The sequence below is a fragment of the Rhinatrema bivittatum genome, chromosome 1 (assembly GCF_901001135.1).
Source record: "Rhinatrema bivittatum chromosome 1, aRhiBiv1.1, whole genome shotgun sequence".
Taxonomy (NCBI): domain Eukaryota; kingdom Metazoa; phylum Chordata; class Amphibia; order Gymnophiona; family Rhinatrematidae; genus Rhinatrema; species Rhinatrema bivittatum.
In genome coordinates, this window is record NC_042615.1 from 436,237,117 (window position 1) to 436,262,180 (window position 25,064).

General features: G+C 45.2%; 1 protein-coding gene across 4 annotated transcripts in view; it reads right to left on the reverse strand.

The window, feature by feature from the left end:
* The window catches only part of LOC115093112 (zinc finger protein OZF-like), a 49,922-nt gene extending 26,280 nt beyond the window's left edge, over window positions 1-23,642 (reverse strand). For 3 of the 4 annotated variants that reach the window (XM_029604820.1, XM_029604846.1, XM_029604839.1), the window contains exons 1-2: window positions 23,399-23,642; window positions 22,299-22,403 (exon numbers count right to left, since the gene is read on the reverse strand). In XM_029604820.1, coding sequence (XP_029460680.1) covers window positions 22,299-22,314 — 16 coding nt within the window. In that variant the 5' untranslated portion in view covers window positions 22,315-22,403; window positions 23,399-23,642. The remainder of the gene's footprint in view (window positions 1-22,298; window positions 22,404-23,398) is intronic. The other variant, XM_029604830.1, reaches the window with a different exon arrangement.
* Between the last annotated feature and the right edge of the window lie 1,422 nt (window positions 23,643-25,064).

Here is a 25,064-nt window from a genome sequence, read left to right on the forward strand (position 1 = left end):
CGTTCTCCTGCAGGAAGGAGCCCTACAGTTCACCACTGTCAACTGGCGGAGTCGGGTGAGGCAGAGGCCCAGCGGTAGCTTCACCTATACCAACCCAAGTTCCCCTTAGGTTGAGCCCTCAGGTGCGGGGGCCAGTAGGTCTTAGGTGGGGACCTCTCTGAAGAAATTGAAGATCCGTGGGCCAGAATGCAAGGCAGGTCAGAGTGAGGGCAGGCGGTGTTCAAGAATGTCCAAAACAGACATTGCTAAGGCACTGGAGGACGTCTGCAGGGGCCTTTTATAAGGCCAGATGAGTGATGTCATCAAACAGCTCCTCCGGTCTTTTCCCGCTACTGGCTCTTTAAATTATGGAGGTTGGTCGCACACATGCTTTAGAAGGAGCGGGGCCAAGTGGCACCAGGACTCTACCACATTATGATGTAGCTTCCTGCCACATGAGAAGAAGAGGCAACCCAGTAGCATTGTTGAACAGCAGCAGAGGGTCAGCCCGAGGGGTAAGTACAGCGGTTTGTGGGTCCCCTCCACAGACCGCTGAATGCAATGGTACCCCTTCTCTTATGCCCCCCTCCCTGAGGCTCTTGTTTCTTGGAATGGCATGAGTGGAAGTCCTTTAGTAGGCTAAGATCCAAGATGTTGGAGACTGGCTCCCAAGAATTTTCCTCTTCCCACTTGGTGAGGTATTAGAAAGGGACCAATGTAACAGAGAGCCAGACGCATGAAAGGCACTCTCAAACGTATGTGTCATGTGCTCGGCCACACTCTCTTGCCCCCTCAGAACTGAGGGGGCGGTCTTCTGTGGGCATCAATGGTTCTCTTGGCCCTGTCTGCGCTCTTCTAAATAAGGGTGTTGGTCTGTGTCCAAAGCTCTTGTAGCTCCTGGGCAGACAATTGGGCTGCAGGTGAAGATACCATCACTGGGAGAGGCAGAGGAGATAATGAAAGTCCCAGTTGTGGCATTCACATAGGTGTTGTGTGAGAACTCGGCCCAAAGTAGGAGAGTGGTCCAACTGTCCTGGTGCTCGTTGTCATAGGCAGAGAGAAAGGTTCAGAGTGTATGGTTTATGTGTTTGGCCTCTCCAGTTCCTTGAGGATGGTAAGCTGTAGTGAAATCCAGCATGATGCCAAATTTTCTACAATGAGTACCAGTATTTAGTGGTTAATTGCACTCCTCAATCTGACAGGATGTGCTTGGGCAAGCCATGGAGGCGAAATACATTGAGCATGAAGTTGTGCTAACTCTGGGACAGAAGGAAGGCCCAGAAGTGCCACAACGTGAGCTATTTTTGAGAAACAATCGATGACCACCCAGATCATGGTGGAGCCATCTGAGAGGGGAGGTCCACGATGAAATCCGTGGACAAGTGGGTCCAGAGTTTTATGCTGTGCACAGGTAGGGCATGAGTCAACATAATGTCATCCAAGGGGCAGGGCTATCACCGGCAACAAGCAGAAACAGTAAGGCAAACAGCAAACCTGAGAAAATATAAAACAGCAAGTCCAGCAGTTTGACATATGGGAACTCAATCGCAGGTAGGCAGTCTATAGATTCCCTATGCCAGTACCCCCTACTCCAGGAATGAATCTAATTGAATATGATTTGTCTCGATTAACTGCTTCAGTGGTCTCATACTGCAAAATACTAACTGAAGTTATTTCTAGGGCATCTCTACAGGTAAAAGAGACACTGCCAAAATCCGGAGTGGATACTGCACATGGAATACAGCCTGGTGATACTGTTCTCATTTGAAACTTCCTCTGGGGAACAGCTTTTGAGACTCGCTGAGAAGGGGCCTTATCAGGTTCTACTCACCACATCAACAACTGTAAAAGTCAAAGGGAAAAAAGCCTGGATCCATGCCTCCCACATCAAAGCTTGCAAGCCAATGCCAGGAAGAGAAACAGACCGAGAATGGAAACAGATGACATCGACCAGGAGTAAAAGACAAGCACAGACCAATAAGAAGATGAATCCTTAAAACAAGGAGGGTGGGTATAATAATCCCTCCTCCTTTGCCTATTACCTTATATTCAGCTCGATCCAGTATCGTCCGCTCGAGGATTGCCCGTCTGTAACGTGCTCGTAGCGCACAATTCGGGCGCACAAGGCAGTTCGGCGATACAGTGTCCAGTTTCACGCGTCCGTATCGCTTCTGAAAACAGACGCATAACCCTTTCCGCACCCGGCATGTAAATGAACGAAAAAGCTGTATAATGAAGGAATTAGCTATTCCCCTGCGATACTGTAACGGGCGCTGATATTATCTCCTCCGTAACCCGCTGTTCTGCCGCGGCCTTAACCTGCTAGTTTACCGCCTCCCCCTAGTAGGAGTTAGTGTAGTGTAGTGTAGGGTAAAAACATTGCTTACCCGCCCTGGTCCCGTCCGGTCTCCTGCAGCCCCGTCCGGACCGGACGGGGCTGCAGGAGACCGGACGGGACCAGGGCAAAAAAAAACAAACGAAAAAGTAGCAAGGCTCGGGCCTGCTATGGTAAGTGTAAAAAGTGTAAAAAACAAAAAACCTGTGTGTTATATAAAAAAATAAAACAATTTTAAATACCTGTCGGAGGGCCGTGGGTCCAGGCGGCCGGTGGGGCGGCGGGCAGCCATCAGCGGCATCCGGTAGTCCCTTCTCCCTTCCTCCCTCCCTCCCCTGCCTGGATGAGCGCCAAAATCGCACGGGCGGGTCGGCAGCGGGGGGGGGGGGGGGGGGGCGACAGCAGGATCCGGGAGCGGCGGGTAGGCAGCAGCGGGGGTCCGGGGGTGGCAGCGAGATCCGGGGAGCCAGCAGCGGCAGCATGTTCGATCGCGCAGGCAGGTAGGTGGCAAAGTAAAGATGGCCGCCTGCACGGGAAAATCGTGCAATTGGCCGCTGAAGACGTGACGTCACGACGTTTGGCGTCACGGGGTGTGACGTCACGTCTTCAGCGGCCAATTGCACGATTTTCCCGTGCTGGCGGCCATCTTTACTTTGCCACCTACCTGCCTGCGCGATCGAACATGCTGCCGCTGCTGGCTCCCCGGATCTCGCTGCCACCCCCGGACCCCGCTGCTGCCTACCCGCCGCTCCCGGATCCTGCTGCCGCCCCCCTGCTGCTGCCCCCCCCCCCCCCCCGCTGCCGCTGCCCCTGCCCCCCCGGACCCCGCTGCTGCCTACCCGCCGCTCCCGGATCCTGCTGCCGCCCCCCCCCCCCCCCCCCCCGCTGCCGACCCGCCCGTGCGATTTTGGCGCTCATCCAGGCAGGGGAGGGAGGGAGGAAGGGAGAAGGGACTACCGGATGCCGCTGATGGCTGCCCGCCGCCCACCGGCCACCTGGACCCACGGCCCTCCGACAGGTATTTAAAATTGTTTTATTTTTTTATATAACACACAGGTTTTTTGTTTTTTACACTTTTTAAACTTTTTTACACTTCCTGGTGCCTGTCATTTCAAATGTCATTTGAAATGACAGGTACCAGCGCACCCAGGTTACTGTATAGGCGCTGTTACAGCGCCTATACAGTAAAATGGGTTGCGCGGGCATAACCCTTCCCTAACGCTTCACAGCCGCGGCATGCATTTGCATGCGATTAGAGGAGAGTATCGGGGAGTTAGTGAAGAGAACTGTGCGTGCGGGGAGGAAGGGTGCGCCTGACACTACCTCACTGTTTTTACCGCGGCCTTACTGGATCGAGCCGATTGTGATTCAAGATCACACCATGGCATTTCTATAATTTGTTTTCTGTTCAGTGGTGTACCATTGGCCTGTCCACACCTTACAAACACCTATATTGCTCCAACTATGACCAGGGCCAATTCTTTTAGCTTAACTAACTGTTGGATCTGCATGCAGTCTAGGCAAAAAGTTGTGGGTCATTTCATCCCACTTCTTGATTCAATGAATAAGACTGCCACCTCTATTACTACTGCCACCGATTGTCAATATTTCCCAATGCAGTCATCTGACTCTACTGCAAGTTTATGTGCTCGATAGATTAAGACACAAACAAATGTATCCTCCACTGGACTTAAGTGTAAGAATACTACTATTAAGGTATATTCCAATGGTACCAGGACTATGCCAAAGACCTGGAATTGCTCAGACTGTTTTTGTAACAATACTACACCTACACATATGTTTTATTAATCAAACTCATGTTTTCCATTTAAAAAATATTATTTCTCCTATTAATAGTTGCAATACTTCTGATATAAAAGAAATCCAACTCCCTATCTTTTACAATGAGGGGATGGTTAGAAATCATTGATAAAAAAAAACCCTGCAGCACATTTATTGATTTCCTCTCTATGGGTTTACTATCTTGGACATGGATGGGGAAGTAAATGTACTAATAGCACAGGTACTGTCACTATAGGTTTCATACGTTTTCCCAATAAGAAATTGAGTCAGTTGGGGGGTTCAAAAAATATATATGTATTACTCGCATATTTAATTATGCATGTGCATGGGAATTTAAGAAAGAAAGCTCTCCCACCTGACAACATAAGGAGGAAAGCTTTTTTTGAGTATCTTTAGAGACATCGGGGAATACTCTTACCCTACAGCCGAGAAATACAACATTTCTTAAACACATCCTAAACAACCACTCCTTGTCTGGCTCTAACGCCAATGTCACTATTAGAGTTGCAGGTAATGCTTGTTCAGTATCTGATGTCTCTAATATTGCCGAGATATCCAAAGGAGGTTCCCTTCTCTGGATCTCCGCATCAGGGTCCTCTCTCTGCTCCGTTGGGTTTCTCACTCGTGGCAAATAGAAAATCTTTGAAAGAGATGGCATAGCTGACTCATCGATTTTCAAAACCTCCCGAAGATATTTCTTGAAGATCTCTCTAGGGGAACTCAACGGCACTTGTGGAAAGTTTATAAATCTCAAATTCCGATTCTTCATTTGGTTCTCCATATTCTCTATTTTCACAGCCATATTCTTTTTATGGTACCCGTAATGGAGAAGGTTTTCATGGATTCAGATGGACTGAATCAAATCACGGTGAACCTAGAAGATGTGGTAGGCCTGATTGACAAACTGAAGAGTAGTAAATCACCTGGACCGGATGGTATACACCCCAGGGTTCTGAAGGAACTAAAAAATGAAATTTCAGACCTATTAGTAAAAATTTGTACCTAAAAGATACAAAAAGGACTCTAAGAGCATTGGAATGAAAATGGAGAAAATATAAAACATCCGAGAACCTAACTAAATACAGAAAGCATCTAGCTTTCTACAAACAGCTAATACTCAATGTTAAGAGAGAATATTTCAGCAATAAAATAGAAAAATTTGCAAATAATCCAAGAACACTATTCTCAATAGTTTCAAACCTAACCAGTGACAAACAGGAATCAACACAAAACCTACCAGAAACAAAATGTAATGAAATTGCCAAATTTTTCAGTGACAAAATCACTAAATTAAGAGACAAACTTCCAAATACTGCCAACCAAGAAATTAAAATGCAAAAAAGGGATATCAACCCATGGACATCTGTCACTGAGATATCTGAAATGGAAGTGGAACAGATGCTAAAAAATGTAAACCCCGCCCCACACAAAATTGACACAATACCTACAATTGAACTGAAGAAATCAGCTAACATAGTCGCCCATACACTGACTAAAATCATAAACCTAACCCTAGAAGAAGGAACAATGCCAGATATACTGAAAGGAGCAATAATAAAACCAATAATTAAGAAAAAAAACAGTGATCCCCTTATCCTAAACAACTACAGACCAGTATCAAATCTTCCTTTAATAGCTAAACTAATCGAAAAAACAGTACAGAAACAGCTAGCTGAACACCTGGATAACAATAACATACTGTACCCATCTCAACACGGTTTTCGAAAACACTACAGCACTGAGACTCTTCTCCTCTCTCTAACAGATAACATTCTGAGAGGCTTTGATAGTGGTAAACACTATATTCTACTAATGCTTGACCTATCGGCAGCCTTTGACACAGTAAACCATAAAATACTACTAAATAGACTGGAAGAAATCGGATTACACGGCCAAACATTAAAATGGTTCAGTTCATATCTAAAAAACAGGTTTTTCCAAGTTCAGATCAACAAAACAGTATCAGAAAAAATTAATCTCAAAACAGGAGTTCCACAGGGATCAGCACTATCTGCGACCCTTTTTAACATATACATGCTGCCATTATGCCACCTACTTGCAGGACTAGGAATTATCCACTACATTTATGCCGACGACATCCAACTAATTCTACCCATAGACGACACTTTAGAGGAAACATTAAACCTAGCCAACATGTATCTAAGCATTATAAAACAACTACTGACAGAAATGGAACTTGTAATTAATATTGATAAAACAGAATTTCGACACTTAGAAAGAAAAAATTCTGAAATCAGTCAAACCTCAATAATTCTCAAAGACAACCAGAAAATTGAACTAACTGGAAAAGTACGTAACCTGGGAATAATTATAGACCCTGAAATCAATCTGAAACAACACATATCACTAAAAGTAAAGGAAGGTTATGCAAAGCTTATGGTACTCAGAAAACTTAAACCACTACTAACTCAAAATGACTTCCGAACAATACTACAGGCACTAATTTTCTCCAGCACAGACTACTGCAATGCCCTTATGCTAGGACTACCAAATACGACATTAAGACCACTGCAAATACTACAGAACACAGCAGCTAGAATACTAACCGGAAAAAGAAGGCGGGACCATATAACTGAAACCCTAGCATAGTTACATTGGCTACCAATTGAACACAGAATTAAATACAAAACCCTATGTATCATTCACAAACTAATTTATGATGAGAAATCAGATTGGCTAAACACAGCATTATGGGTACACACGCCACACAGGAATCTCCGATCAGCAAATAAAGCACTCCTAACCATTCCATCAGTTAAAACAGCAAGACTGACCCAAGTGAGAGAAAGAGCCCTATCACTAGCAGGACCCATAATCTGGAACACAATGCCTCCAGAGATCAGACTACAACGTGATCTAAAGACATTCAAGAAAAGTTTAAAAACATGGCTTTTTAAACAAGCATTTTACAAAGAGACAAAAGAATAGAGAGAAATTATTCAGGAAAAGACAGAAAGGCACAGACACACAGTACATAGAATTTTACAATAGATTAGTTTATGAACTCTACACCACAACAAACATAACTATAATACTATGTGTGATAAAACTACCCGTGTAAGTACCTTGGTACAACTGGTCATGAACTACTTCACTAAATGTCTATGTCTAATGATATATTGTAACCGAACCTTTAACGGCACCTGTTAGAATGTACTATAGTATGCTTTTACCCTCATTAAATATGTGCCTACATGTAAACCATTGCGATGGTATTTAACTTAGCAACGGTATAGAAAAGTTTTTAAATTAAATTATCATTAAAATCATCCATTGTACCTGAAGACTGGAGAATAGCAAATGTAACCCCAATATTTAAAAAGGGCTCCAGGGGTGATCCGGGAAACTACAGACCGGTTAGCCTGACTTCAGTGCCAGGAAAAATAGTGGAAAGAGTTCTAAACATCAAAATCACAGAACATATAGAAAGACATGGTTTATTGGAACAAAGTCAGCATGGCTTTACCCAGGGCAAGTCTTGCCTCACAAATCTGCTTCACTTTTTGAAGGAGTTAATAAACATGTGGATAAAGGTGAACCGGTAGATATAGTATACTTGGATTTTCAGAAGGCGTTTGACAAAGTGCGCTGCCTGTTCCCTCCGAGGCCGCTCCGAAATCAGAGCGGCCTCGGAAGGAACTTTCTTTCCACCCCACCCCCCCCCCCCCCACACCTTCCCCTCCCTTTCCCTACCTAACCCACCCCCCCGGCCCTATCTAAACCCCCCCCTACCTTTGTTGGCAGATTTACGCCTGCTGAAAGCAGGCGTAAATCTGCGCGCGCCTGCGGGCTGCTGGCACGCATCACTCGACCCGGGGGCTGGTCTGGAGGCCTCGACCACACCCTCGGGCCGGCACCATATATATATATATATTTTTTTTTTTTTTACCAAATAACCAGTACAGACTGTGAGTTTTGCACCTCCACCATCTGCTGGAGACAGAGAAATACAGACAGACTGTGGGTGGCATCTGGGTATATATAGCCAAGTCTGTCAAAACTTCTCTGTCTCCATCTGCTGGAGGGGAGGCAAAACCCAGGAGTCTGGACTGATCCGGGTACGTACAGGGAAGGCCCTTTTTATAAACTTTCTGGAGGTCTTATGTACTTTAATATTTTTCTTTTTCTTTTTAGTGAGGATGCTGCTGGGGTACATTAATATGCTCTTCAAACTTACTGTATGATTTGTGGAACAACTATATGGGTACTCCTGAAGAAGCCTGATTCGGCAAAACATGTTTGGTTTCTTTGAAGAAGAATGGATTAATTTACCAGCGACTACCACTGATTGAATTGTTTGCAATACATTTGGATTATGTTTTGAAACATAGAAACATAGAAATCATGGCAGAAGAAGATCAACAGCCCATCCAGTCTGCCCAGCAAGCTTTCGCACTTTTTTTCTCTCATACTTATCTGTTACTCTTGGCCCTTAGTAACCTTTTGGTTCTGTTTCCCTTCCCCCCTCCATTAATGTAGAGAGCAGTGTTGGAACTGCATCTAAGTGAAATATCTAGCTTAATTAGTTAGGGATAGTAACCGCCACAATACGCAAGCTACACCCATGCTTGTTTACCCCGACTATGTAATTCAGTCCTTTTTGGTTGTTGTCTGTATATAGATCCACTTTTCTTCATTCCCCCTGCCATTGACGCAGAGAGCCATGCTGGATATGCATTGAAAGTGAAGTATCAGACTTTCTCCCTTGCCGTTGAACCAGAGAGTAATATGCATTGAAAGTGAAGTATCAGTCTTTCTCCCTTGCCGTTGAAGCAGAGAGCTATGCTGGATATGCATTGAAAGTGAAGTATCAGGCTTATTTGGTTTGGAGTAGTATCCGCTGTAACAAGCAAGCTACTCCCTGCTTTTTTGTGAATGGAAATCCTTTTTTTTCCCCCACATTACCTCTTGCCGTTGAAGCTTAGAGCAATGTTGGAGTCGCATAACTGTGTATGTTTATTGAATAAGGGTATTATCTCCGGTAGTAGCCGTCATTCCCGCGAGCCACCCACTCTTCATACACATCCTCTAGACTTTATGGATCCACAGTGTTTACCCCATGCCCCTTTGAATTCCTTCACAGTTCTGGTCTTCACCACTTCCTCCGGAAGGGCATTCCAGGCATCCATCACCCTCTCCATGAAGAAATACTTCCTGATATTAGTTCTGAATCTTCCTCCCTGAAGTTTTAAATCGTGACCCCTGGTTCTGCTGATTTTTTTCCGACGGATAAGGTTTGTCATTATTTTTGGATCATTAAAACCTTTCAAGTATCTGAAAGTCTGTATCATATCACCTCTGCTCCTCCTTTCCTCCATGGTGTACATATTTAGATTCTTCAATCTCTCCTCAAGACATTTGATGAAGACCCTCCATCTTTTTGGTCGCCCTTCTCTGGACCGCCTCCATCCTGTCTCTATCCCTTCGTAGATACGGTTTCCAGAACTGAGCACGGTACTCCAGGTGAGGCCTCACCAAGGACCTGTACAAGGGGATAATCACTTCCCTTATCTTACTCGATATTCCTCTCTATGCAGCCCAGCATTCTTCTGGCTTTAGTTATCGCCTTGTCACATTGTTTCCCCGACTTCAGATCATTAGACACTATCACCCCTAGGTCTCTCTCTTGCTCCGTAGACATCAGCCCTTCACCCCCCCCCCCCCCAATCGAATACAGTTCTTTCGGATTTCCACACCACATATGCATGACTTTGCACTTCTTGGCACTGAATCTCAGCTGCCATATCTTCAACCACTCTTCCAGCTTCCTTAAATCCCGTTTCATTTTCTCCACTCCTTCTGGCGTGTCCACTCTGTTGCAGATCTTAGTGTCATCCGCAAACAGACAAACCTTACCTTCTATCTCATCAGCTATGTCGTTCACATAGATATTGAACAGGACCGGTCCCAACACCGATCCTTGCGGCACTCCACTCAACACTGCTCTCTCTTAACAGTAAGTTCCATTTACCATCACACATTGTCGTCTGTCCGTCAACCAGTTTGCAATCCAGGCAAACTGGATTTTGAAACCTTAACTTTACAGTCCATTCATTGATACCTTTTAACAGTTTTTGTGATTTTCTCCTCCCCTTCTTCCTTTTCTGAGGTTTATTTTGCCTCTTGATATTTTGGGATTTTCTTCTGGTTTTTTGCCCCTTTTGTCTTTTTTTGGGTAGTTTTTGTAGTATGTTGTTTGTCTTATATGTGTATATGTATATGTGTTGGTTTGGTTTCCCAACAGTGTTAATGTGATTGTGATTTCTTTGATTTTTGTCAGTACTATTTTTTGGTTCTATTTAATGATCTAGGTTTGAAAGGCATTATACTTAAACTTATAAGACATTTTTAAGTTACATATTTTTGACTTAACTGATAATTAATAAACTGTATTATTGAAAGTTTGACAGTAAAGCTTTATTTTGGGGTAAAATCTTATTTTATTTATTTTATTTTTATTTATTTATTTAAAAACGTTTCTATACCATCGCTAAGATATATACCATCGCAACGGTTTACAAATAGGCACATAGACTAAGGTTAGTAAATCTAGGATATCGTATATTCTAACAGGTGCCAATAAAGTTCGGTTACAATTTCATAAATAAAATCATTATTTGAGTAATGTTGGTCAAGTCCAGTATATTAATGAGTTACTATCTCTTTGAGATATTACTTCTTAAATGTAGGATTGAGTAAATTCATTCTCATCTGCATTACTCTGTACTTTCAATCTCTACCCTCCACACTCTTTAGTGAAGGCTTTTTTAAAGAGCCATATTTTTAAATTTTTCTTAAAGGTTTTGAGATTATTCTGTAATCTGAGTTCAGGGGGCATCGTGTTCCATAGTATGGGCCCAGCCAATGATAAAGCCCTTTCTCTCTCTTGGGTTAATTTTGCTGATTTTACTGAAGGGATTGTTAGTAGTGCTTTGTTTGCTGAGCGGAGGTTTCTTTGTGGAACGTGTACTCGTAAGGCTGTGTTTAGCCAGTCTGCTTCTTTATCATATATTAGTTTGTGTATGGTACATAAGGCCTTGTATTTTATCCTGTATTCGATGGGTAACCAATGTAAGTCTGCTAGAGTTTCAGTTATATGGTCCCTCCTCTTTTTTCCCATCAGTATTCTGGCTGCAGTATTTGGAAGTATCTGGAGTGGTCTTATCGATGTGTTTGGGAGTCCTAGTAAGAGTGTATTGCAGTAGTCAGTGCTGGAAAAGATAAGTGTTTGCAATACTGTTCTGAAGTGGGCGGGTGTGAGTAATGGTTTCAATCATCTGAGGACCATAAGTTTTGCGTAGCCTTCTCTTACTTTTATAGATATGTGTTGCTTCAGGTTGATTTCTGGGTCCATTATTACTCCCAGATTCCTTACTTTTTCAGCTAGCATAAATGAGATAAAATTAGCTGCCGATCCATTGGGCTCTAAGTCTATTGGAATACTAAAATCACCCAGGATGATTATGTGAAAGAGAACATATACAGGGAATATTCCTATATGATTATTTAAAGACATTTTCTTGGGTAAAGCTCCATATGACACATAACCGGCCACGAGGCTTGCCGCACCGCGCCGACCCGACGTCCTTCGCGGCCCTCTCGCTCCGCCTCCACCCCGAGGATCACCCAATCAGCGAGAAGGAAGCCCGAGGACCAATAGGGAGGCTTCTTCAGGGGCTTTAAACCCCAGCACTCCCTCCAAGCGCCCTTTTCCCACATGCCCGGACCCGGAACCCGAAGCGGACGACCGGACTGGGGTGGGAGCCTGGGCCTGCGCAGCCGGTGCGAGAGCCCGTCGGGGTAAGGCCTGCAAAACATCACTTGCCTCCTCTGTCTCCCCCACTGGCCACGAGGCTCGCCGCACCGCGCCGACCCAACGTCCTTCGCGGACCTCACGCTCCGCCTCCACCCCAAGGATCACCCAATCAGCGAGAAGGAAGCCGAGGACCAATAGGGAGGCTTCTTCAGGGGCTTTAAACCCCAGCATTCCCTCCAGGCGCCGCGCGACAAAGGCTCGCGACAAAGGGGCCTGCCCCTTTGTGCGCCCCTTCGTGCGCACCAGACCATAGAAGCTGCAACTACACATTCTACATCAACCGGAATTTCTACACACACCGACCTCAAGCACTCCTACATCAGCTCTCCCCCCAACATTCGCCCAGCCTCTCCAACAACCACCCATCCTCTCCATCTTCCATCCAGCAGTCATCCAGCCACTCCATCATCCATCCAGCATCCGCTCAGCCACTCCAGCAATCGTCCAACCACCCCAGCATTCGTCCAACTACGGAACATCACCGCTACGCTTCACCAATCTTACCCCCCTCATAGACCATATCCACAACTCATCATATCCCCTCAGGCCATAGGATAACCACTGCTGACAAATCTGGTCCAAGCAATTACAATAATCCAATTAGGATGCTAGGATACTCAATACCCATACTATATCACAGTACTTCCCTCAAGATGAAGCCTCCGCTGCGATACCATCCTATATCTCGCAGAAATCTCACCCCAGTCATGATCTCCCCTATTACTCAACTCCTTGGACTTGCTCTATTCACTCTATCACTATGCAATGCCCAATCAATCACCAAAAAACCCACATTCTACACGACCACCTGCTTGACGCCAAACCAGACATCTGTGCCATCACAGAGACTTGGCTGAAGCCTACAGACACTGTCCTGACAAATCAACTTCCTACCCAGATGTATGATGTCTTCTCCATCCCTAGACAAATGAAAAAAGGGGGAGGTCTTCTGGCTGTCAAAAAAGGGATTAATCTCACCCTACAACCTATCAACACAATACCAAAACTAGAGGTGGGCCTATTCAAATCCAAATCTCTCCAAATCCTCCTCACATATGCCCCCCCTGGATTACTAGACCTAGATGCCTCCCCTATAGTGGAAATCATTGCAAAATACTTAAACTTGGATTCACCAGCCATTATCCTTGGGGACTTTAATCTACACATAGACGCCAAGCCTCAATCTTCCAACTGTGAAGCCTTTTTATCCTCCCTTTCGGACATGGGCTTCAAACAACTTGTCAACCAACCCACACATAAAGCAGGTCACACTCTCGACCTTATCTTCACAATCACCAGCCTCACCCCTCTCTCCCCCCCTCTTTGCCTCCCGGTCCCATGGTCAGACCATTTCTTGATCTCCTCCACCCTCATATCAATGACAAGACTGTCTGCACCCCCTCAGCTCTCCACCCTCCACTATAGGAAACCCTGCCCATCAGAAGCATCAGCAACTCGCTGATCAAAGAACTTACTAACCTGGATCTATCAAACCCCAATGCAGCCTTCCTCTCTTGGCAAAACATCACAGAAACTATTGCCAACAACTTATGCCCACTGTCGACAAAAAATTTTAACCCCTCTCAAAATAACAAGCAGCCATGGTTCTCAAAGGAGCTCCGCGCCCAAAAGCAAGGCCTGAGACGGAAAGAAAAGGAATGGAGGAAGAACCCCAACTCTCACTCCCTAACCTCATACAAAGCCGCTCTCCACCAATACAGAACAGCAACGCTACAAACAAAAAGGGATTTCTACGCCCACCGTATCCATGATATGATCTTCGATGCGAAGGCTCTCTTCTCGTACATTTCGGAACTCACCAAGACTGCCCCCCCTAGAATCCCCGATGACCTAGCCCAATCAAAAGCCCATGATCTGGCCTTATTCTTCCAGAACAAAATCTCCAATACTCTGGCTAGATTACCTACTAACCTTAACATGCTGCCTCCAGATCCCCCCTTCCCCCGAACCTAGAGGTTGGTTTGGAATCCTTTGATCCCACCTACGCTATAGAGGTGGAAACCCTGATAAAAAGAATGAAACACTCTTCTCACTCTCTAGACCAAATCCCATCCAAACTCTTGATTCTCATACCAGAATCTTTCTCTAAACATCTAGCAGATATTATCAACTGCTCCTTCTCACAAGGAACTTCCTGGATGCTCTCAAACTGGCCACCCTGAAACCTATTCTCAAAAAACCAAACCTGGACCCGAATGATCCCAACAACTATCGTCCCATATCAAATCTGCCGTTTGTAGCCAAGATCATGGAGAAAATTGTAAATAACCAATTCTCAAATTACCTGGAGGAACATAATATTCTACACCCTTCACAATATGGATTCCGAAAAGAACACAACACTGAAACTCTCCTCATCTCGCTCCTAGGTCAGCTATACACTGGCATTGACAAAGGACAGTCCTTCCTCTTAGCTCTTCTGGATATCTCAGCGGCTTTCGACACCGTAAATCATACTACCCTTATAAACCGGTTATCAGACATAGGAGTCACAGGACCCGCCCTCAGATGAACATAAGAACATAAGAAAATGCCATACTGGGTCAGACCAAGGGTCCATCAAGCCCAGCATCCTGTTTCCAACAGTGGCCAATCCAGGCCATAAGAACCTGGCAAGTACCCAAAAACTAAGTCTATTCCATGTAACCATTGCTAATGGCAGTGGCTATTCTCTAAGTGAACTTAATAGCAGGTAATGGACTTCTCCTCCAAGAACTTATCCAATCCTTTTTTAAACACAGCTATACTAACTGCACGAACCACATTCTCTGGCAACAAATTCCAGAGTTTAATTGTGCGTTGAGTAAAAAAGAACTTTCTCCGATTAGTATTAAATGTGCCCCATGCTAACTTCATGGAGTGTCCCCTAGTCCTTCTACTATCCGAAAGAGTAAATAACCGATTCACATCTACCCGTTCTAGACCTCTCATGATTTTAAACACCTCTATCATATCCCCCCTCAGTCGTCTCTTCTCCAAGCTGAAAAGTCCTAACCTCTTTAGTCTTTCCTCATAGGGGAGTTGTTCCATTCCCCTTATCATTTTGGTAGCCCTTCTCTGTACCTTCTCCATCGCAATTATATCTTTTTTGAGATGCGGCGACCAGAATTGTACACAGTATTCAAGGTGCGGTCTCACCATGGAGCGATACAGAGGCATTATGACATTTTCCGTTTTATTCATCATTCCTTTTCTAATAATTCCCAACATTCTGTTTGCTTTTTTGACTGCCGCAGCACACTGAACCGACGATTTCAATGTGTTATCCACTATGACACCTAGATCTCTTTCTTGGGTTGTAGCACCTAATATGGAACCCAACATCGTGTAATTATAGCATGGGTTATTTTTCCCTATATGCATCACCTTGCACTTATCCACATTAAATTTCATCTGCCATTTGGATGCCCAATTTTCCAGTCTCACAAGGTCTTCCTGCAATTTATCACAATCTGCTTGTGATAAATGGTTCGACTCTTTCCTTAGCAACAGAGGCTACAAGGTAAAAATCAATAACAAAGAATCTCCTCGCACTAACTCCCCATTCGGAGTCCCCCAAGGCTCCTCATTATCGCCCACTCTGTTCAATATCTACCTACTCCCTCTCTGCCATTTACTCTCAAAATTAAATCTGAAGTTCTACATATATGCAGACGACGTTCAAATTTTAATCCCCATATCTAGTTCACTGGATTCAGCCCTCAAAATATGGGATTCTCACTTGCAAACGATCAACCTCTACCTCTCAAGCCTCAACCTGGTGCTTAACACTAACAAGACTGAACTCCTGCTCATCACCCCAGAAGGTAGTCCCTTCCATCAAAAGCTACACACCAACACACAAATTTCCCACGCAAGAGACCTTGGAGTCATAATAGATAGTCACCTGAGCCTAAAGAAATTTATAAACCACACCACGAAGGAGTGCTTCTACGAGCTACAGGTACTCAAAAAACTCAAGCCGCTTCTCTTCCATCATGATTTAAGATCGGTCCTCCAAGCCATCCTGTTCTCTAAGGTCGATTAGTGCAACTCCATCTTGCAAGGTCTTCCTGCTACTACAATAAAACCCCTCCAGCTGCTTCAAAATGTGGCGGCGAGAATCCTGACAAATACTAATCGGAGAGAGCACATCTCGCCCATATTAAAAGATCTCCATTGGCTCCCAGTAAACTTTAGGATTCTACATAAATCACTTACAATTATTCACAAAAACATTCACCACCAGACACCTCTTGACCTGCTACACCCTCTCAAACTTCACTCTACAGCCAGACCCTTAAGGGAAGCCTACAAAGGATCCTTACACGTTCCCCCTATCAAAGTGGTGCACCACTCAAACATCAGAGACCGGGCATTTTCAACAATAGGTCCCTCCATTTGGAACTCCATGCCCCCGGACCTCAGGCAGGAAACCTGTCTCCTAACTTTTAAAAAGAAACTCAAGACATGGCTTTTCGGTCGAGCCTTTCCCTGTTCCTAGTCCAATAGTATGACTCAGTACTGTTCCCAGCATGACTCAGAACTGTTCCCATCTCCACCGTAATTAAACTAGCACTAAGACTCGCTAATACATCATAACGATATTGGCTCCTTGCCTCCCTCCCACAACTCCACCTGTATATAGTAAACTATCTCTGTTCTCCCCCCTTTTTTTCCTATCCCCAGTTTTTGCTCCCTTGTTATAATGTAACTTTATGCTTCATCAAATTTTGTCTTTTGTTAATTGGTTATGGTTAACTGCTTAGTTCGATGTAAACCGAGTTGATTTGATTTGTATCAAGAAAGTCGGTATATAAAAGTCTTAAATAAATAAAATAAATAAATAACAGGACTTGGTGTTGCTTGCAGACAGGTATAAGTGGGCAACAGCACATGAACAGAGGGAAACAGATTATGTCTGATCTCATCCAGCAGATTCTGTGGCTCTAATCCTCATCTCTAGTCTCTGCAATATATCCCTTCGCTTTGATTAGTCACTGACCAAAACTCTGGAATGCCCTGCTAGAGATCTAGGATTTATTCTGGATCTTATTATTTTTGATTTAGAAATACCTTTCTAAAATGAACATACAGAGGGTAATTTTATAGCTCCCTGTATAGGGGAGTTATAAAATCTACATGCAGACTTTACTGAGAATTTTCAAAGGGAACTTGCGTGCATAGGTTTGATTTGAAAATACTCGGGTAATTGGCCAAATAGACGCACAAATTATACCTTGCACAAAGTTACACTTGCTCCAAACAGGGTGTAACTTATGTGGGGTAAAGTATGCACACAGGGGTAGATTTTAAAAGGGTGCATGGGGGCGAACATGTGTGCACGCTAGCCGGCACGCGCACATGTACACCTGATTTTATATCTTGCGCGCGCAGGCTATAACATCAGGGGTCGGCGCACGCAAGGGGGTGCACAATTGTGCACCTTGCGCACGTCGAGCCGCGCTGCCTTCCCCCATTTCCTTCCCCCTAGCTTGACCTTCCCACCCTTTCCCCTAACCTTTCCCCCCTAGCCCTACTCTAAACCCCCCAAAGGTGTTATACCTTTTGCGCCTCCTCTGGGCAGGTGCAAGTAGCACGCACCGGCAGCTTGCCGGCACCCGATCCTTCGACACAGCAGCAATGGCCCCGCCCCCAGACCACCCCTTTTTGCAAGCCCTGGGACTTCCAGCGACCCAGGGCTTTACGCGCGTCGCCAGGCCTTTTTAAAATAGGCCCGGCGCGCGTAACCCCCCCTACACGCGTAAATCCAGGGCTTTTAAAATCCGGCCCATATTTTTTTAAATCAAAAAAGTATGTGCCTAAGTTCTAACAGCACCCCTGCCACCCCCGACAATGCCATCTCTGCAGTTTGCTTAAAGGCAGGCAAGTAACCAAGTTACATGTGTGCTTTTATAACTTAGCCCTGGACTATTTTAGTACAGCCATGTACACATCTAAAACTGGGTTTTAAGCATGTAAATAGTTTTGTAAAGTCCAAAAGAATCCTAACAATACAAACATTAAAAACAAAATTAAACCATTTAGAAGGCAATTTTCAACAGTATGCCCAAAGGCGCATAAATTGGAGCCTCTGAAAAGGCTAAATTTATAAATTGTGTGGTCGGAGCTGCACAGTTTATAAAATGCTACAACTCTGCCCCAAAAGCATGCACATACATGCTTATATTTTAATGCAGGGAACCACCTACATTCTATGTTATGCCCATCGGTCGCAGATGGCTGCGACCTCACTTACTTACATACTGCACCGTTCTCCTGCCCTCCTCGGGTCTGCTCGCGGCACAGGCCATTCTCCACCGCCGCATTCCTCATGGCTCCTCATGGCTGCTGAGGCGCCACCGCCAGCTACGTGGTCTCTGGGCCTTCCTAGGCATGTGTGCGTGTCATCAGGCCCTCCTTTGAAGCTTCTTCGGCGGGAACCTCGGGGGCGTCCCTGCTTGATGATGTCATTGGATCAAGGTACTTAAGCTCCACCTTCACCCTCAGCTAGCCAACTTGGCAACAAGTTCCGTACGTCTCTACTAACTCCTGTTCCGTGTTCCGGTGGCTACGCTGTTGGACTCCGTTGGACCTTGGACTCTATCTGGAACCCGCTCCTCGGGGGCCAGTAGCACTCTATTGGGGACCTTGTCTCCTGGCCTTCCCCACTCCTCGGGCTGGCCCCACACTTCCTGAAGTCCTACTCTGCAAGGCTCCCCGCTCCTTGGGGTTGCCTCTTGGAACACCCTTACCACTAGGGAGTTACTCTAGCGCTTCCCCACTCATCGGGGTTCTGCCTACGTACTGTCTGGACTGTCGGCGCTTCCCCACTCCTCGGGGCTGCATCTCCCTACTTCTCAAGAGACTCTCATCACCGTCCCACTCCTTGGGACAGTGTCCTTGTGCTTTACCGTGACAGCCCACGCCTCCCTGCTCCTCGGTTCGTGTCTAAGTGCTATGAGACTACCAGCACTTCCCCGCTTCTCAGGGCTGTGCTTCTCTATCATACAGAGACTGCGTGTGCTTCTCTATCATACAGAGACTGCCTGTGCTCCCCGCTCTTCGGGTTCTACCTATGCATTCATCGGAGACCTGACTCGGGCTTCCCTGCTCCATGAGTGAGCCTGCGTCACTGCAGCCGCACCTCCCTCGCTCTGCAGCTCCTCCCCTAGGGAAAGTGTCTCCGCCACTCCTCCTGCACACCAGTCTCAAGCCTCCCACTCTATGGCCTGCCTGGCGCCTTCCCCTCCGTGTTCTCAGTCAAGGTATTATCGGCAGCCGCTTGTCTACTGGGGAATCTCTCCTGGCTCCTCAGGACTTCTCCACAGTCATACCCAGAGCTCCCTGCCCTGGGTATGTCTGTGGACCTCGCCTCCCGTTGGTGTGGACCTGTGGAGCTCCTCCCCACAGGTTGTATCAACTCATACCACGAGCCAAGGGTCCACCAACCCACAAACCATAACATTCTATACCTATTTTACACACACACATATTTTACAAGCAAAATAATTGTAACATCTGCAGAGAACTACCACAATTTATGCATGAAGGCTAAAAAATTCATAAAGTACTTAATAATGTAATTGTTTGTTTTTACATATTGTGAGTTTTATTATACCCCGCCCTGAGCAATGGAAGGGCAGGTAACAAATATATAAAATAAACAAACAAACAAATAAATAAATAAATAAAATATACACATACATCACTTATGAAAATACTTATGAATGTACTTTTAATCAACAGTTTTAACCACACTTCCATAAGTTCACCTAGACTCCCCCCCCCCCCCCCCCCCCCCCACACACACACTCTCTGTAGGCTCTTGTAGGCTTTACATTTATGGCTGCTGTACATTCCAGAACTTTTTTCCAGGTGATATATATGGAGCACTAGCATTTTTTCTACCACCTGCTTGAACTGCCCTGCAGTTCCCCTCCAAAAACATCCATGTGTCCAGCATCATCTCCCCTCCCTCTCCTCGTGTCCTTTCTGCTGTGTGGGTTCACAGGAGACTGCTGGCGTCACCAGCCAATCCCTTCAGGCCTGCAGGAGAGTACGGGAGGCACAAGCTGCATCAGCCAATCACCGACCCCTGAAGAATGCAGGAGACACCAAAGCGGAGCTGTAACTGCACAGTGTCCCCAGCGTCATGAGTGCAGTCTCTTCTCATTGGCTTGAAGAGCCTTTATAGTTATCTAGAAGAGATGGAGTGCTGCTCCCAAGGAAAAGTGATAACTCTGTACCAGAGACAGGGCGGGAGAGAGCAGGAATTAGGCCCGTGCCAGCTAAGAAATGTAGGCCCCTATGTAAGGTTCTGCTGTGATACTTGAGAGAAATCGTTTTCTAAATTTCCCAAATAATTTGTATTTATTTAAGAAGGCTTTACAAGCTTTTTTGTAAGCAAATTCTTCAATTACAATTGAAATTTTTATTATACATGTTAGAAACAGATATATTTAGCTTTTTTTAATTTTGCCCAACAAAAGTAGGCCCCTTGAACACTGTAGGCCCTAGCCAAATGGCCATGCTGGCATCCCCTCTCTCCTGGAGTGGCCAGAGAACTGAAGTAAGAGAAAGGGACTAGGGGAAGAAAGACTGCTGCTTGGGCAGGGAAGTAGGGTAGAGAAGAGGACTGATGCTGGGACCCTAGGAAACAGGGGATTTAGCCTGCCTGCTGAGAAGGTGAGAGACAGAGTGGGCCCCAGCAAGATGGGGGAGAAAGGGGGAAGTCTTATGTTTGGGCCGACCCCTTTTGTTGTTTTTGTGAGAGGGGGTTGAGTCCAAAATGCCCAGACAACAAAGGTAGGACAAAAATGGTGTTTTCTATTTATTCACTGTTGTCCTGCTTCCACAGCAGCCTGGTTCTGTTGCTAATGCTACTGTTCATGCTTTTTTCTGCCTAGTTTCAGTTATACTGCCAACTAATGGTCAGCCTGCACGTTCACTGCTTCTGCTGAATTCAGTGCAACGGTTCTAAAAGGTTAACCTCTGATTTGGAAGCAGAGGATCTTGGGTGTTTTCCTCATTGTGTTCAGTCAGTTTGCTGGCCAGCCCTGCAAAATAATCCTCATTTTACCCGTCTTTATTTCTGTGACCCACACTGCTCGGGTCACTGTTCTCTCCAGTTTATGCACAGTAAGACTTTATTTGTTTTGCCTGTTAATAAAGTTTGAAGCTGCTGTCTGCAAATAAAAGTTAAATTATCTGTTTAAGTTGTGCATAGGAAATGCGTAGCAGAGACAGAACTACATTTCCCTTTTGGTTTGTGGCTCGAATATGTTGGCTTTGGGAATGAGAATGTGCAGCGTCTGTGCAGGAGAAAACATACTTGTTTTTATTTCTTCAGTGTTGCATTGTATACAAAGTGTGGCTTCTTGGGATTTACAGTTCAGTTTTTGCTTATTTTGGTTTATAATTTGTGGTTAGTTATTCTGTATTTGGTGAGGATCTGTCCATGTTCTGTGTGATCAAGGTGAGGAATTCTGCTAGTGTATTGTTTCTGTGACATGATTGGCTTTTTCTATTTTTCCCAATAAGAGATGAGTTGATGTTCTAGGTATCGGTGTAGCAACTGCAATGTTGTCATTTCATAGGCTCCGGGGCCAGGCCTATCTTAGGGCCTGATCATTAAACATTTTTCCCATAGACACAGAATGGGAGAAACTCCTTTGTGAATCAGGCCCTTAGGGAGTGGGGGCCTAAGCAGTTGCTCCCTCTCACTCCCCAAGGATGATCCTGCATGTGAGTACTAACATCTTTTTTCCCAGAAAAAAAGCAATCTAAGGCCTTGATTTTCTAAGGTCGCAGACCTTAGAAAATCCGGCAGTAATAGGGGGCAGGCGGGAGGGGGGAGGCGAGGCGGGGTGCGGGCCTGTGAAAGCCCGCAGCTAGCACACCACTGCGGTGTGCTGGCTGCCGGCTTTCGCACCAAATAACTACACCATAAAAGGTGTAGTTATTTGGTGCGAAACTGATGGCGATAAGGGTCCTTACCTTTCGCCGCCAGCGATGCCTCTGGAGAGTCAGCCCCAATGCCACCCCGACTCCTCCTCTTCCGGGGCCGACTCTGCCCCCATTTAGTGATCGCAGGCGAAAAGGGACTTTTCGCCTGCGATCGCTTTGAAAATGACCCCCTAAATCTCTTCTGAAGTCATCCACAAAAGCAACCAAAGTATTTCAATACTCAATCCAGGTCCCTGAACTGCAGATCTGCCAGTTTAAAACAAATGAATTCTAATGACTTAAAGTCAGTAATAAGATTCACCCTCTATGTATGAAATTTGAAATACTCCACAGCCAGCACACAAGTATTTCATTATAAAGGAATTTTTCACTCACCATTCTTGATATCCATACTCTCCTGTTCTCCCTCGAACTGGTCGTCGAGATTAGGCACTTCTATTTTCAGGATTTCTGTAAGGTCAGGAACATAATTGTGACTGCCTGTTTGAAGAATGGAAAAGGATCTTCATCTTTTAAACAGTTTTGGACATTGACAACAAAAATAACATTTTGCTAAAAGTGAGATGATGGGCATTCTGTGAGCTCTGACAGTTTAAGTAACCTGGTGGAAGAAGTTAAACCCATGTAGCAGTGCTGCAAACAGGAACCATAGCAGGCCTCCCACAATACCATGGCCATGATTTGATTTAGTTATTTATATTCTGCCTTTCAGGCACACCAAAGCAGATTACATTCAGGCACTGTAGGTAATTCCCTGTCCCCAGAGGGCTCACAGTCTAAGTTTGTACCTGTATTGGTTTGTGCCTTTTGCTGTGGAATCCCACTTCCCTCCAACTTGTGCTACCAGCGAGGGATATCCCAACTACTGCTGCTGTCACAGGGTTAACCTGCTTCCCTTCCTTCTGCTGCTGCCAGTAGAGGTTATCCTGCCTCTCTGCAGTGGGGGCCATCCTGCCTCCCTCCTTCCAGCTGCCAGAGAAAACACAAACCATGTGCTGCTAGGAGGGAGGAAGGACTGGCATCCTGGAACAGCAGCGAGAGGCTAATAGTGAAGAATAAAAGGAAGAATGAGAAAATTCAGAGTGGATGAGAGACAGGATGTGATGAAAAGATTAAGTGAAAGGGCAGAGAGATATAGGAAGGAAGGGAGAAAACAGGAGAGGAGGACTATGGAAGGGAGGAGACAAGAGAAGAGGAGGTGCTTTTGGGAAGACAAAGGGTCCTAGTTAAATCATAGGGGAGGATGGGAGAGGGACAGGAACAAATGGTAAAAACAAACAGAGAGACCTAAAAAGAAAAAGAAAAAAAAGCAGAAATAATAGAAATAGAACAAATTATCCATGCAACAAAGAGTAGAAGTCAGGGTCCCTGACTGGAAGGCCTCATTCTCTCCCTGCCAGGTAGAGGAGGTGACATTTTTGTAAGAAATGTTTATATCCTCAGCCCATCAAAAGCTTTAATGCAAATTGCATCACCTGCTTCCTGCAGTTCCTCACATGTGCCTGGGATGGGCAGGTTTCCTCCTTCCTCACATCCCTGGGGCTCGGTTTTGAATTTCTTTTGCTGAAACCGGATTATAATGTCAGGCTTTCCCTTGGAGGATCCTGTTACAGGAAAAGATAGTTACAAGATGGTTCATAAAGCTATTGCAGAGCCTCCGGTATCAGTTCAAGTGAGTTTAGAGTGTGACAGACATTTGAGAACATTTTCAAAGGGATTTCCAAGGGTGAGCAGGTGTTTACCCGCAGAAAAAATATCCCTTTTGAAAATTGCTTCTCCTCTATACAGGAAAAAGGGGAGGCACTGGGGGAGGATTCAGATGGGCTCTGTACACATACATGTGGGAATCTGATTTTGAAATCCCTGCCGCTTTGCACCTACATGGTATGCAGGGAAAAGACTTCCCGGACCACCGGCCTGCTGTGGGATTTCCTTACCTTGGTCTTAATTATTCTATGCATGAAGACAACATACAACTTTATTTAGCCTTTCCTGCACTTCCTTCATCTATTTTTAGTCAAATTTCCACTGGCTTTTCTACAATTTCAAACTGGATGTTGGTTTTTTTTTTAAACACTTAAATAATTCAAAGGATGAAATCCTCTTCGCTTCATTCTCAGCTGGTACTCATTCCCCTTTTCCATCACTTTTGATTCTACCCTCATCTCTGTTGAGAGCCTTGGAATACTTTCGGAGCTTGATCCTCAGATTTCTGCCATACCAAAGGTTTACCAATGCCATTTTTTCACCTGGCAGTTCCCTTCTGCTCCTTTGTACTTCCAGCTCAAATGAAACCAGGGCTGAATAGGTAGCTGGAGCCCAATAGGGCCGAAGTACTTTGTACACTCAGAATTCAGCCATACTTTCCAAAGCAGGCTTACATGTGTAAGTCCACTTTGAAAATTAGCAGATAAGATGGCTGCATGAGTTGACTCACACACACACTTGCTGCTCTATCATTTCCTTTTATCTACTTTTCCTAAGGCTCTCAAGCAGAAAGATGAAGTTCGGGTTTACCCTTTCGAGCCCCCCTCCGCCATGAGACAGCTTACCATAGATAACAGGTAATTCCCACTTCGACGACAGAGCTGCATCGGAGCTCCGAGGAATCTCTGAGTCGGCTCGACAGTCGTTTCCCCTCTGGCTCAATGTGAGAGGGAACCCGCTGGAAGCGGTTGGAACGCTGAGTGATGATGTCATTTGGAGTGCTATAGGAGGAGGTCCATTGTGAGTCCTGTTCCAGACCCGCAGGAGGAAGAATTTCATGCCCCTCACTTAACAGCGGAGCAGTTGCTGGACGATTCAGAGAATAGATGCCGAAGAATGTCTTTTTTAATATCTTTATTGGATGGAGACGTATGAAAACAATAAAACCGCCCGACTCAGGCCAAGTTTCACCACATCTGAGTGGCTGCCTCAGGGGCTTGCAAATAACTGTCAAATTCGTAGCAAATTGGAAATTATTCGCAGCAAATTGGAAATTAATCCTATTGGTTCTTGAACATGAACCGCGGCACTGACATACCTTGATGAAGAACAAGTAGTTCATACACTTTTGTTGGCTCCATGCACTGAATGGTGCCTCATACTTTTATGCCGCCGGTTAGTGTGTACCGTCTCCATAAATGTATGCCCGATTTT